Source organism: Vollenhovia emeryi, unplaced genomic scaffold, assembly GCF_000949405.1.
Source record: "Vollenhovia emeryi isolate VEMERY1.0 unplaced genomic scaffold, V.emery_V1.0 DF939585.1, whole genome shotgun sequence".
NCBI lineage: Eukaryota > Metazoa > Arthropoda > Insecta > Hymenoptera > Formicidae > Vollenhovia > Vollenhovia emeryi.
The window spans coordinates 13,408-24,583 of NW_011966781.1; the positions used below are offsets into that span (position 1 = coordinate 13,408).

General features: G+C 40.1%; 3 protein-coding genes across 7 annotated transcripts in view; 2 read left to right on the top strand and 1 right to left on the bottom strand.

The window, feature by feature from the left end:
* Positions 1 to 1,011, top strand: part of LOC105557169 — a 10,155-nt gene extending 9,144 nt beyond the window's left edge. For all 3 annotated transcript variants that reach the window (XM_012004339.1, XM_012004338.1, XM_012004340.1), the window contains one exon: positions 1 to 1,011. In XM_012004339.1, coding sequence (XP_011859729.1) covers positions 1 to 837 — 837 coding nt within the window. In that variant the 3' untranslated portion in view covers positions 838 to 1,011.
* A 3,530-nt stretch (positions 1,012 to 4,541) lies between these two features.
* Positions 4,542 to 5,438, top strand: LOC105557170 (U1 small nuclear ribonucleoprotein C). Its single transcript, XM_012004341.1, has one exon. The coding sequence runs from the start codon at positions 4,755 to 4,757 to the stop codon at positions 5,280 to 5,282; it is 528 nt and encodes a 175-aa protein (XP_011859731.1). The 5' UTR covers positions 4,542 to 4,754; the 3' UTR covers positions 5,283 to 5,438.
* A 93-nt stretch (positions 5,439 to 5,531) lies between these two features.
* LOC105557171 lies at positions 5,532 to 10,489 on the bottom strand. Of its 3 annotated transcripts, XM_012004343.1 has the most exons (5): positions 10,154 to 10,488; positions 10,022 to 10,066; positions 9,621 to 9,818; positions 7,949 to 9,352; positions 5,532 to 7,873 (listed from the first exon to the last, which is right to left on the bottom strand). In XM_012004343.1, exons 2-5 carry the CDS (start codon positions 10,059 to 10,061, stop codon positions 5,925 to 5,927), a joined length of 3,591 nt encoding a protein of 1,196 aa, XP_011859733.1. In that variant the 5' UTR covers positions 10,062 to 10,066; positions 10,154 to 10,488; the 3' UTR covers positions 5,532 to 5,924. The 3 variants fall into 3 exon arrangements, with proteins under 3 accessions (XP_011859733.1, XP_011859732.1, XP_011859734.1); XM_012004342.1 differs by having other exon boundaries at positions 5,532 to 9,349; positions 10,154 to 10,489; XM_012004344.1 differs by lacking the exon at positions 10,022 to 10,066 and having other exon boundaries at positions 5,532 to 9,352; positions 10,231 to 10,489.
* Positions 10,490 to 11,176: the final 687 nt, after the last annotated feature.

An 11,176-nucleotide genomic window follows, 5' to 3' on the forward strand; every position in this document is an offset into this window, starting at 1 on the left:
TCGATCCCACAACCATTCCCTACGTCGATCCCACAACCATTCCCTACGTCAATCCCACAACCATTCCCTACATCGATCCCACAACCATTCCCTACATCAATCCCAAAAGCATTACCACAAATGCCACGGCAAATCCCACCTGGGCAATTGCCGAATTCTAAGACCGACGAATTATTAATCTTCTCGCGGTTCGGGAATAATAACAGTCAGGGCGCGACCAATGGTGTGAGAAGGAATTACTTTGCGTACGATGATAAGAGACACGGTGTCAGCGTGGAGCAATGGGACACAGGCTTCAACATTCGCCCGATTGACAGAGCGCGTCGCGACGCTGGGAACGAAGGACGCGACGGCACCAAGTCATCGCGTGTGACGTACGTCACGGAAAACGGTGACCTCGAAAAAGTCCCGCCAAAGGCTGGCGATGCGAGTACAAGATACAAGGAGGAGAACTTGGAGGAGAACAAGTATCGTTTCCGGAATGCCGAGAGGAATAGCAGGAGGAAACGGCAGAGCCGACCCATAGACGAGAGGTTCGTGAAATTCATGCAGACTCAGAGCTTCCCATTTTACGGTCTGGACAATCTGCGAAACAGCGCGGGCCTCGTAAATCCGGGCCTGTACGCCACCGACGTGCTGCACAAAGTGGAGATGGACGTGACGGAGAAGGGAACGGAAGCCGCAGCGGCAACCGCGGTCCTTTTGCGCCGGGACGGCAATCAGAAGAAGCTGCTCGCCAATCGGCCCTTCACATTCTTCATCAGGCACGACCCCACGAAGCTCATCCTCTTCTGGGGAACGGTGAACGTACCGACTCCAAGCTACGCCGTCAGATGAGATGCGTTGTGAACAACTTCTCATAGATATACCGGAGTCCAATTCCTACTTATTTTTTTATATATTTATACATTTATCTATATTAATGCGATTATTTTGTGCCTTTTTATATACATGGTGTTATGTAATACTGTTTATTATAATTATGTAATCAACGCTTATTGTGGGATAGAGTGGACTAGACTAAGTCGAAAAGTCCTGTACCACTTTGCAGGTTTTGCAATAGTTAACGAGTTATTAATTATTAAATATCGCTGTCTTAGGCCGGCTCACTGCCCAATTCAAACGTGCAGCGAGATCGATCGATCGTTACTAGGCGCGCAGATAGTTGTACAGGACTTTTCGACTTACAATTAGTCTAGTCCACTCTATCCCACAATAAGCGTTGATACGGGTATTACATAACACCCTGTATATATAAATTGTAGCAATGCAAAAATTATATATATATATATATACCTATAATTTTTGCATTGCTACAATTTCCGCGTAGCTTATTGCAGACATACCGAGGCCAGTATTCATAGTCCGTTCTTATATTTAAGATCATCTTAAGTATAGTCTTAATGTATTGTAAATCAATCACAGAGTCATATTAGCGTTTTAAAACATTACTTAAGATAATCTTGACATAGCAACGGACTATGAATACTGGCCCGTGTGTTGCATTGCAACATCCTCGCTTTATTATTTGACTTTACGTTCGTAACGCGTGCGCCTAAGCCTATTATCACATTGTATATGATTATATACATATATTGTAAGTTGAAACGAACAGAACGTTTTTTTATAACGTCTATCGAAACGCAAGGAGATGAACAAAATAATAAATACTGATAACTTTATAAAGTTACGGACAAATCTCCGATGCAATTATGACACTCCGATTAGTTTTGAAGAATTATGATACGATGTGCAGGTTTCAAGCTTTTAGCACTTTGAGTCTCATTTTCGAGCCGTATACGGTTCATTCTTGCTTTTAGTAATAAATCGAGTTCCTTGAAATCCTTGAGAATAGATATGTCAAATCGATAATATATGAAATCGATAAAAACTGTCTATTTTTCATGATTCAGTGTTATATTAATCTCAACGCTTATAAAAATAAAAACAATTGTGATTTAATTAAATAATTATAAGTCTCTTTAATTGTTACGATTGTTACCTTCTGATAGCGTGTTATAAATGGGAAGAGCGCTAGGCTCAGCAAATGGCGACTGTCGCTTTATTTATCGATTTTAAACATCTATCAAATTAAACATTGCGAAAAGGATCGACACGATAATGTATTACATTTACGACTGTCAAATTGTGAAAAGCTCAATTATATTTAAGCTAATTTTATGTTATGAATCTCGTAATCTAAGTTTAGACTATACGGAAAGAATGTTTTCTTAAAATTTATCCTGAAAATTAGGTAATCGTGGAACAACACTGCATTTCGAGAAATTTTATAAGAGTTTTTTTAAATTTTACCATACATTTGACTAATAAAATGTATATTAAGTATAGTTACTAGTAAAATGTTTGGTAACTTTGAAAAAAATTTATAAAATTCCACGAGATTCCCCCCGTGTTGTCCCATTACAATATTTTCAGGATAAATTTTAAAAGAAAATTCTCTTCGTGTAGAATCCACCGCCCTCGGGCTAGATTATAAATTTATAATCGGTTACTTCTTTATCATTATTTCATTGAACGGGCCTGCTTCCGAACGAGTCACATCATACAACATTTGAGATCGCGAAATACTGCTGTTCGACGAAGTCAAAATAATCGTGTTGATCCATCGTCGATTTGCCAATCGCGCCTGACAAGTTTCAGATTTAAATTATCCCGACGACTCGCGCTCATTCGAAACACATGCGCGAGACTTGTAACGTTTGAAATGAAATACGTTGACGATATTGTTGTTTAAGGATCGGCATTCGTGTCCTACAGGTTGTCGCGTGTGTATCGTCATCGCCGCGTCGCGCCGGTGTGAAAATAAAAGATCCCGACCAACGAATCTACGATCTCGCGATTTCTATCGCGCAGCAATCGCGCCGTGCAGACCGTGCTCAGTGATCATCGCGCTAATTACCACGAGACCGTAATTATTCGCCCATGTGATACCACGTATCTGTATCGACGACATGACCAATCCTCATGAAGAACAGAAGACCTACATGAACCAGAGACCTGAGCAGTATGGATATAACGTGGAAGGATTTCCAATTAATCCTGTATTCCACAGGGGTGTCTGGTACCTTTCCTCAGATTCGCACTCAACTCCACAGCTACCTCAATGTTTTCCAAACTCATTTCACTCGTTACCTGTACATCCACATCTATGTCCACTACATCCACCACCACTTGATCGACCTTCTGCACGTCCACCAAACAATGCTTCCATACTCCATGAATTCGCAGGCAATTTGGAATCATTACCACCACCATTTCACAATCAATTACCGCATAGTGAGTACATTAATTAATTATTGCACGAGCAATCGTCATTTATGCCGATTACGATCGCTCGATTTCTCCACAGCGATTTAATTCGATAGTCTATGGAAAATGATTTTTTTATCTTGAACATGGATGGGGCAATCCTCACGACTGGATTTTGAGAGTGCACGGTTATTTTCAAATTTTTTCGTGACTTTCTGTCTTGATCCTTCTCGATTAGGGTCTAGAATAATTGGCCAGGTGAAATTAGAATATTATATTAAATTCCTTTTCTTCTGCATTTGACGTTTACGTACAAGTAAAAAAGATAATTTTAGTTTTAACTATGTTATAGCTTATAATTTATAATAAGTTTTTAAAGGAATATGAAAAAATACAACAAGCACGCCGGTGAAAGTATTCGCGATTCAATTCTATTTAATTTAATGGCAATTAATTTACGTGCAGAATTGTTTAAAGCAACCCTTTTAATTTAATAATCCGCTTTCTCTTATCTAGTCTAGTTTTGCTCAAGCAACGAAACGTTAATGATATATATTAGTAAATGTCGCTCGAATCGGAGGTCATTCTAACAATCGAGATACTAGGATCCATATTTTGAATCCTCATTTATCAATAAAAATGCCAGTACACGGAGAGAATTTTCTCTTAAAATTTATCCTGAAAATTACGTGATTGTAGGACGTGGCATTTTGAACTTTATGAGAGATTTTTGAAATTTTACCATACATTTCATTAGTAAAATGTATACTAAGTATTATTATATATAATATAATTACTAGTGAAATGTATGGCAAAAATTTAAAAAAACCTCATAAAATTCTTCGAAATGCCGTGTTGTCCCACAATTACGTAATTTTCAGAATACATTTTAAAAGAAAATTCTCTCCATGTATAGAAGATGTTTTCAGCCAATAAGATCCATGTTCTGAATCCTCTTTTATCGCTAAAAGTGCCACTAAAATTTGTTTTAAAGTGTTTTTACCCAACGAACACCGAGCATCAATTACATTGCATTTATGTTACAATTTCTTATTCAACAATGTAAATGTAATATAATAAATGTGTCACGACTGCTATTCGCGTTGTTCGCGCCGTTGGCCAATCCGATAGTTTTCACTTTTTCCGTTGTGGACTCGCCACAATGAAATGCTGTTTATCGATCAGCGACGAACTAGTGCTTGAATATAGTTGGTTGGACACAAACGTACGAGCCAATCACATTCGATTATTGTCTATCCACTCGGCGTCCGGCGACTGTGGGCGACCGGTGTAGCACCGAATGTACCGAGTGCACCTAAAAATTGCCGCTGACAACATAACCGCATATATCCGCTCATAACCTAGAAGTTTCCGTCGCTCGCTAGTTTTCCTCTTTCTCTCAGCGAGCGCGATATAAATCGAGAAAAACGCGGAAGGTTGCGTTGACTTGACAAAAGCAGCGGAATTTCTCGAGAGGCGCATCGATGCCGAAATACTATTGCGACTATTGCGACACTTATCTGACACATGACTCGCCGAGCGTGCGGAAGACTCATTGCCAGGGTCGCAAGCACAAGGACAACGTCAAGTATTTCTACCAGAAATGGATGGAGGAGCAGGCTCAGCACCTGATCGACGCGACGACGGCCGCTTTCAAGGCCGGTAAGATCGCCTCCAATCCTTTCGCGGCCAACAAGGGCGCGGCGATACCACCACCGCCGAACCTCGGCTCCAACCTTGGCTCGCGATCCGGAGTGCCGCCTCAGGGACCGCCGGGAATGATGCCGCCGCCGGGTATGCACCCATCCCCGATGGGGCCGGGAGGCCCGATGATGATGGGACCGCACGGACCGATGCCGCCTCCTATGATGGGCATGAGACCGCCTATGATGGGACCGCCGATGGGGCCGATGGGTCCTATGATGGGTCCTCTAGGTCATATGGGGCACATGAGACCACCGATGAACGGGCCGCCACCCCCGATGGTCGGTCCACCGCCGATGAAGAAATAACAAGACCAAGGACTTTTATCTCTTGTGTATCTCTTGCGTTGGATGTTGTAAATACAATAGGAAGACGTATGATGATAAGCGTATTAAAGTAACATAAGAATTAATTATCTTGGAATACATAAGTTATGAAACATGAAATAAAGTCTTTCTTCACATTTAAGATTAATTATTTAAGAAAATGATGCTACGAGATAAGCATTGTAAGGCGTAGTTCTCATTATGGTAATGACGTAATAAAGTGGGCAAGAATGTGAATTAGAATTTTTTAATGATTTGTCAAAAAACATAGTATTACAAAAGAAAAAATTGACTTACAATTATGAGACATTTTAAACTGACATTTGAAAACAATAGTTTTGATTACAAACATTAGGATAGATTGTCAGCAAAGGAGATTTGTATGTTGTATGGTTAAATTCTCTTCGCGTTGTGCGCACGTGTTGTAAAGTGAAATATTTACACGTGCGCATTTCAACTTTTATAACATTTTTTTCGCAACATATATTCTCTCCTCTCACATACATTATACAATTATCTCGGTTCTTTGATAATGTTACACGTTTTCATGTACAGTTAAAATGTACAGACCTTATAAAAGGCGAAAACATAAAATTGAACGAGCATGTAATTAATTTATACAAACTATTCTTTCAAATTTTTGCAACAAATATTAACGTCTTTTTGATATTTCTGTTGTACTATAATCAACTTAAACAACATCCGGATATGTTTGGGAGTAAGTGTCTGATTCCTAATCTGTCTTTGCATTTCGTCTGCTGCATTTATCAGAAGTGGTAGTTTATAGGAACGGGCCTCTTTTATAAGACCTACCGCTGCATTATGTATATTCTTTTCGTTTTGGCTTTTTATAATGTCATTCAATTCCTTTAGTCTTATTTTTCTTTCTTTTTTCGAATAATATAGCTGCTTTTTATTCGGTTTGTTCGCCGGTACAGGAGACACCTTTACTTCGTTCGATTGATTGTCTTTCGATTTAGCCCACATAGGCTCGATATTTAATCGCTTAATCTGAGAATTCTGCGTCAAATTTTTTATTATTTTCTCATCGCCCTTACGAGCCGTTGTTGTGCTCATTTCAAGCAAAGTATTGTTCACATTTTGTCTGTCGACTAACGTTTTGTTATTCTGTTGATCATTAATCGTGGAAGAATGGTCGACTTTAATATTCTGTGGGATGGAAGACGACGTGGACGGGAAATTTCTGTCTCCTCGTTCACGTATCGCCTCCTGCCGCAAATTGATATTTTCCTCCAATGTAAACCGATCTAACGTCGCAGGTGTATCCGGCGATGTGTGAGGTACAAATAGCTGATTGTAAAGCAGGATAAATCTAAGATAAGTAGTATCGTCTAACCTCGGACCCATCTGATATTGTTCCGGTGCAAATTTCTGCATCACCTCTAGAAACGTACGTACGAAAATATTCGGTTTAGGCTCGGTGTTGACGATCATGAGAAGCTTAACTTGCAATCGCCACAACTGCCTCCACGCGTGTTGACGTCCCCGTTTGTCTTGCTCCAACTTGGCTCGTTCAGCTTTTATGAAATTATAAAGCCATCGTGGATCATTATCTCCATTCCCTATGTGTTCGGTATAACATGTGAAACCCAGTTTCGTGAGTTGTGACATTCTGCCATTTAGGAGATTGAACATCTTTATAGGATGTACAGGTAGATTCACGTCTATCCCAGAAAATTTCTCTTTGTCTGGGAGGTTGAGCCAATACTTCAACAAATCATACAAGTACTCTATACATTCTTTCATTGCTAGTATTCTTAACAATACAGTATTATGTTGGGTAAAGCCTACTTTCACTTCAAACTCTATTCCTTTTCCTTGCAATGTTTTAAGAAATATCGGAGTAATCTTGCGGTATATTAAACCAGTCAACGCATGTTTTTTGTTTCGAAAGAATGTAGTAAGATTTTCTAAAATCATCCGTACATCCTTATGATCTGTGTTCTTAATACGACCATAAGAAAATAAAATGTTAGTAAATGGTACGTTGCTTACTTTGGTCTGCTTGAGATTTGTTTTTACTGTGGACCAAATGTTTCTTGCAGGAGAAGAATTTAAGTTTTCGTCTATTTGCGAGATGCACATAGCAACGTCTTCTGAAGTTGGCGTAATAAAAAAATTAACACTCGATGACAACGTGCTAACATTGACAGAAGGTGCTACGTCTATGGTCTTCACAGGTGCCACGTCTATGGTCTTCACAGGTGCCACGTCTATGGTCTTCATAGGTGATGTATCAGAAGTATTTTTTGGATTTGTTTTGTTTTCAAGTGACGAAGGACCGGTCTCAGGCTCAGATTGCGAGATACTTGGCACATTTGGAATATATTTAGGCCCGTCCGTATAGTTTGTGACAATAGCTGGAGTAGGAAAGTGATTGTACGGTCGATATTCCCTGCATGTGGACGATTCGTGGCCGCGCTTGGCGCAATTACAGCAGTACAACAATCTTAACGGCTTCATCACGTTGCCCGGATCCTGCGGCTCGTTACTCGCGTCGGTCGTCTGATGGTATCTTCGCCAAAGATCGGGACATTGATCTTGCTCGTGCCCTATCGAATTACACATAGTACAATATAGAACGCGACAATATTTACAAATGTTACTAAACGTGTTCTGCCGCTTACCGCATGTCAGACACATCTTCTGCGGGCATTCAGAATCCGTGTGGTTCTTCATGCCGCACATATAGCAACACGACCATTTACGTGGTAACATACAATCGTAACGCTGATGGCCGCTCCCAAGGCAATTAACACATTTGATATTGGAATATCTGGCACGTTTGCTGGAGGGACACGGCATTATATCTTCATCCAGAATAGCCCACATTTGCGGATCCTTCGACATACCTTGCTGCAACTTTTCAATGTTAAAATTCTCTTGGCCATGACTTTCATTGTAGTACTTTCTCATCTCCTCCGACAGTGATTCCAAATACTCGTTAGACGATGCGTTCCCTTCCTTTCCGCCGTTACCTTGCGGCGTAATGTCTTGACTGCTCTGCCCAGTCGTACACTGTCGCTTGTGTTTAGGCTGACTATCAACCTCGTCATTTGTGCTTTGCCTCTTCCGGTCTATTATTGTACTGTCTAACTTCGTTTCTGACGCTTTAACAGTACACGTATCATGTACGTTACTTTCGTCAACATTTTGTTGCGCCTTTGCTTGGTTGTTTCTCTCTGATGTTGTAGGCTCTTCTTGCGGATTATTTTCATTATTTCCTTTCGACTTGCTCTGCGGCGATTTTTTCTTCTGATTTGTATCTTCGATCAACTTGCTTCCTTGATTCGTCCCAACACTTTTCGATAACTGTCTAATTTCGTTTACGCTTTTAGCACCTTTTTGAATTACTGTGCAATTTAAAAGAATATCATCTCGAAGTTCCTGTATGCAAGTCGACTTTCCAACAGTTTCGTTTGCTGCACCGTTAGACGATCTATCAGTATTCTGACTTTTGGAAGATATATTTTTATGACTACTTGATGCTTTAAAGAGGTGTAACCAGACATTTCTATCATATAAGGTAACTTTTGGAACTTTTAAATACGTTTTCGCCTTAGTATTGTCCGTACATTTTTTCAAAATTAAATTGCCCTCGTTTGCCTCGGTGAATCTCCAAGGTAAATCTTCCTCGTCGGAATTTTCCAAATCTATGAGTGGCGGTTTTGGTTTCGGTGGAATAGGTACTTCACATACAGATTCATCAGTATCGGAATCGTCATCACCCTTATCAGTTCGTTTGGCTAAAAGTATCTGTTTCTTCATGCATTTCGAGACAACATTGTACTTCGAATATGCTGCATCATTTTGGCCATCTTCAGGGCTTTCTAGTTGTACATTTCTTGCGCGTTTGGAAGATCCGTGCTTTTTGGAAGGAGTTCCTTGGGTTTCTTTTTCTTGTGTCGCTGAAGGATTCTGTAAACTCCCATTGCTGCATTCTTGTGCGACAAGATTCTTCTTTCTACCAGCTAATGTATTGACTTGGGCAAACTCTGTCTCATTTGTAGAGATAGTCTCTTGAGAATCTGCTGAATAAAGTGCACACATATTATTGCAAATTGATGTCTCGTAATGAAATTCTTTCTTAGGCCGGTATTCATAGTCAGATCTTATATTCAAGACCGTCTTAAGATCATCTTTAGATACTCCGTAGCCAATGAAATGTTCCATACAGCATCTTTAGATAAATTCAAGACGGTCTTGGATAGAAGATCCGACTATGAATACCGGCCTTAGAGTATTCTATTCGTAACGTTCTATTTTGGTATTTTGGATTCTTAGTTTTACTAGCTTTACCTGCAGCGGCTTCAAGTGTCAAAAGTTGTACTTCAGGTTCGCGAGGTTGCTGCATCTCTGATTCAACGTTCGTTTTGGTAGCCATGTCATCAATTGTTGTCGAAGATGCTACAGCTCGCGATTCATCTTCATAGTTATAGTAGATTTTCGAGTACAATTGAACCTGCAACTCATCGAAGTTGTCGGTCCTGCAATAATCTGTAATATACAATTGTCGTAATTAATATTCACGCCGTCGTGCGCAGAAATCGGAATAATTTTTGGCAATTAAATTGAATAATGTTGGAGTCTGCTTTGGGAGGTTAGATTGCTCCTGGCGTGGAGCCAACGCGTTTTTTTAAGTCCAATCTCGGGCTATGTGACGTAATATGGCAGATATCAAATAATGATTGATTATTCACCCTCGAACAAATCGGTCTTGCATCTGATGCTGCCTGACATAATACCTGTAAATATTACGTACGTAAGTAATCTTGAAATTAATTGAAAAAATGTTGAACGTAACCAACCAACATGCCACACGAAACACTTACTGTACAACAATAATTTTATTGCCAGGTACAAAGACGCTAAGATTCGCAAAAAGTAACCACGTGCAGAATATAACCACCGACGTAGCCACTATCGAATCTGTTATGCAGTTATGTTACAAAGGCTGCCTGCGCTCCGATCAGTGTTGGCAATGAGTTTTTCGCGCATGCGCGACCGTCAGGCTACGTTGGGGGTCTATTCTTTTATAGCTCAACTGGTTGCACTAGTTCAGAGTTTATCTTTTTCCCTCCACATTAGAAATAGGAGAAAGATAACATTAGAATTAGGAGAAAGATAAACTCTGAACTAGTGCAGCTATAAAAAACAGACCCTCGGTTTCTCTGGTTCCATGAATATGCTCACTGAGCGCTCATCTGATTGGTACGTTTTCTTATGGCTCCTGCACACAAATGTCGCTATCAGGAGCTCGATCATGAATCTTTTTCTCTTGCGTGAACTCGTGAAAAGTGAGAAAATTTCATTGACGAGTCTAATATTTATGAAATGTTTCACTTTTCACGAGTTCAGGCTAGAGAAAAAGATTCATGACTGAGCCCCAGTTGTCCGGACAAAAAAATAATTAATTTTCTCATTGGACCATCGGCTACGTTCCGACATCCCCGACAGCGACATACGACGTATTGTCAGAATAGGCCTGAGATGTTAATGTGGCTCTGTATTTCTTGATTGTTAATTACTGGGGCTCGATTCTTGACTTCATTCAAAGGCGAAACGTATACGTAAATTCTGCTCTTACAGAAAAGTTGCAAGTTGACTGGCTATTCGCATAGCTTTCAGTCAATCGACTTGCAACTTTTCTGTAAGGGCAGCATTTTCGCATACGATCTCGTTCGAATGAACTCGAGAATCAAACCCAGATCAATGATCAATGTTTGTCTTCCCTGTTGAAAATACCCGATTAAAACCGATTGAAAATTTTGAATCCGAATGAATCTGGATTCTTGATGCGGAAAATACCGATTGACGCGGATAGGGTCAGATTTGAATCGTGTTCAATCGGGAAT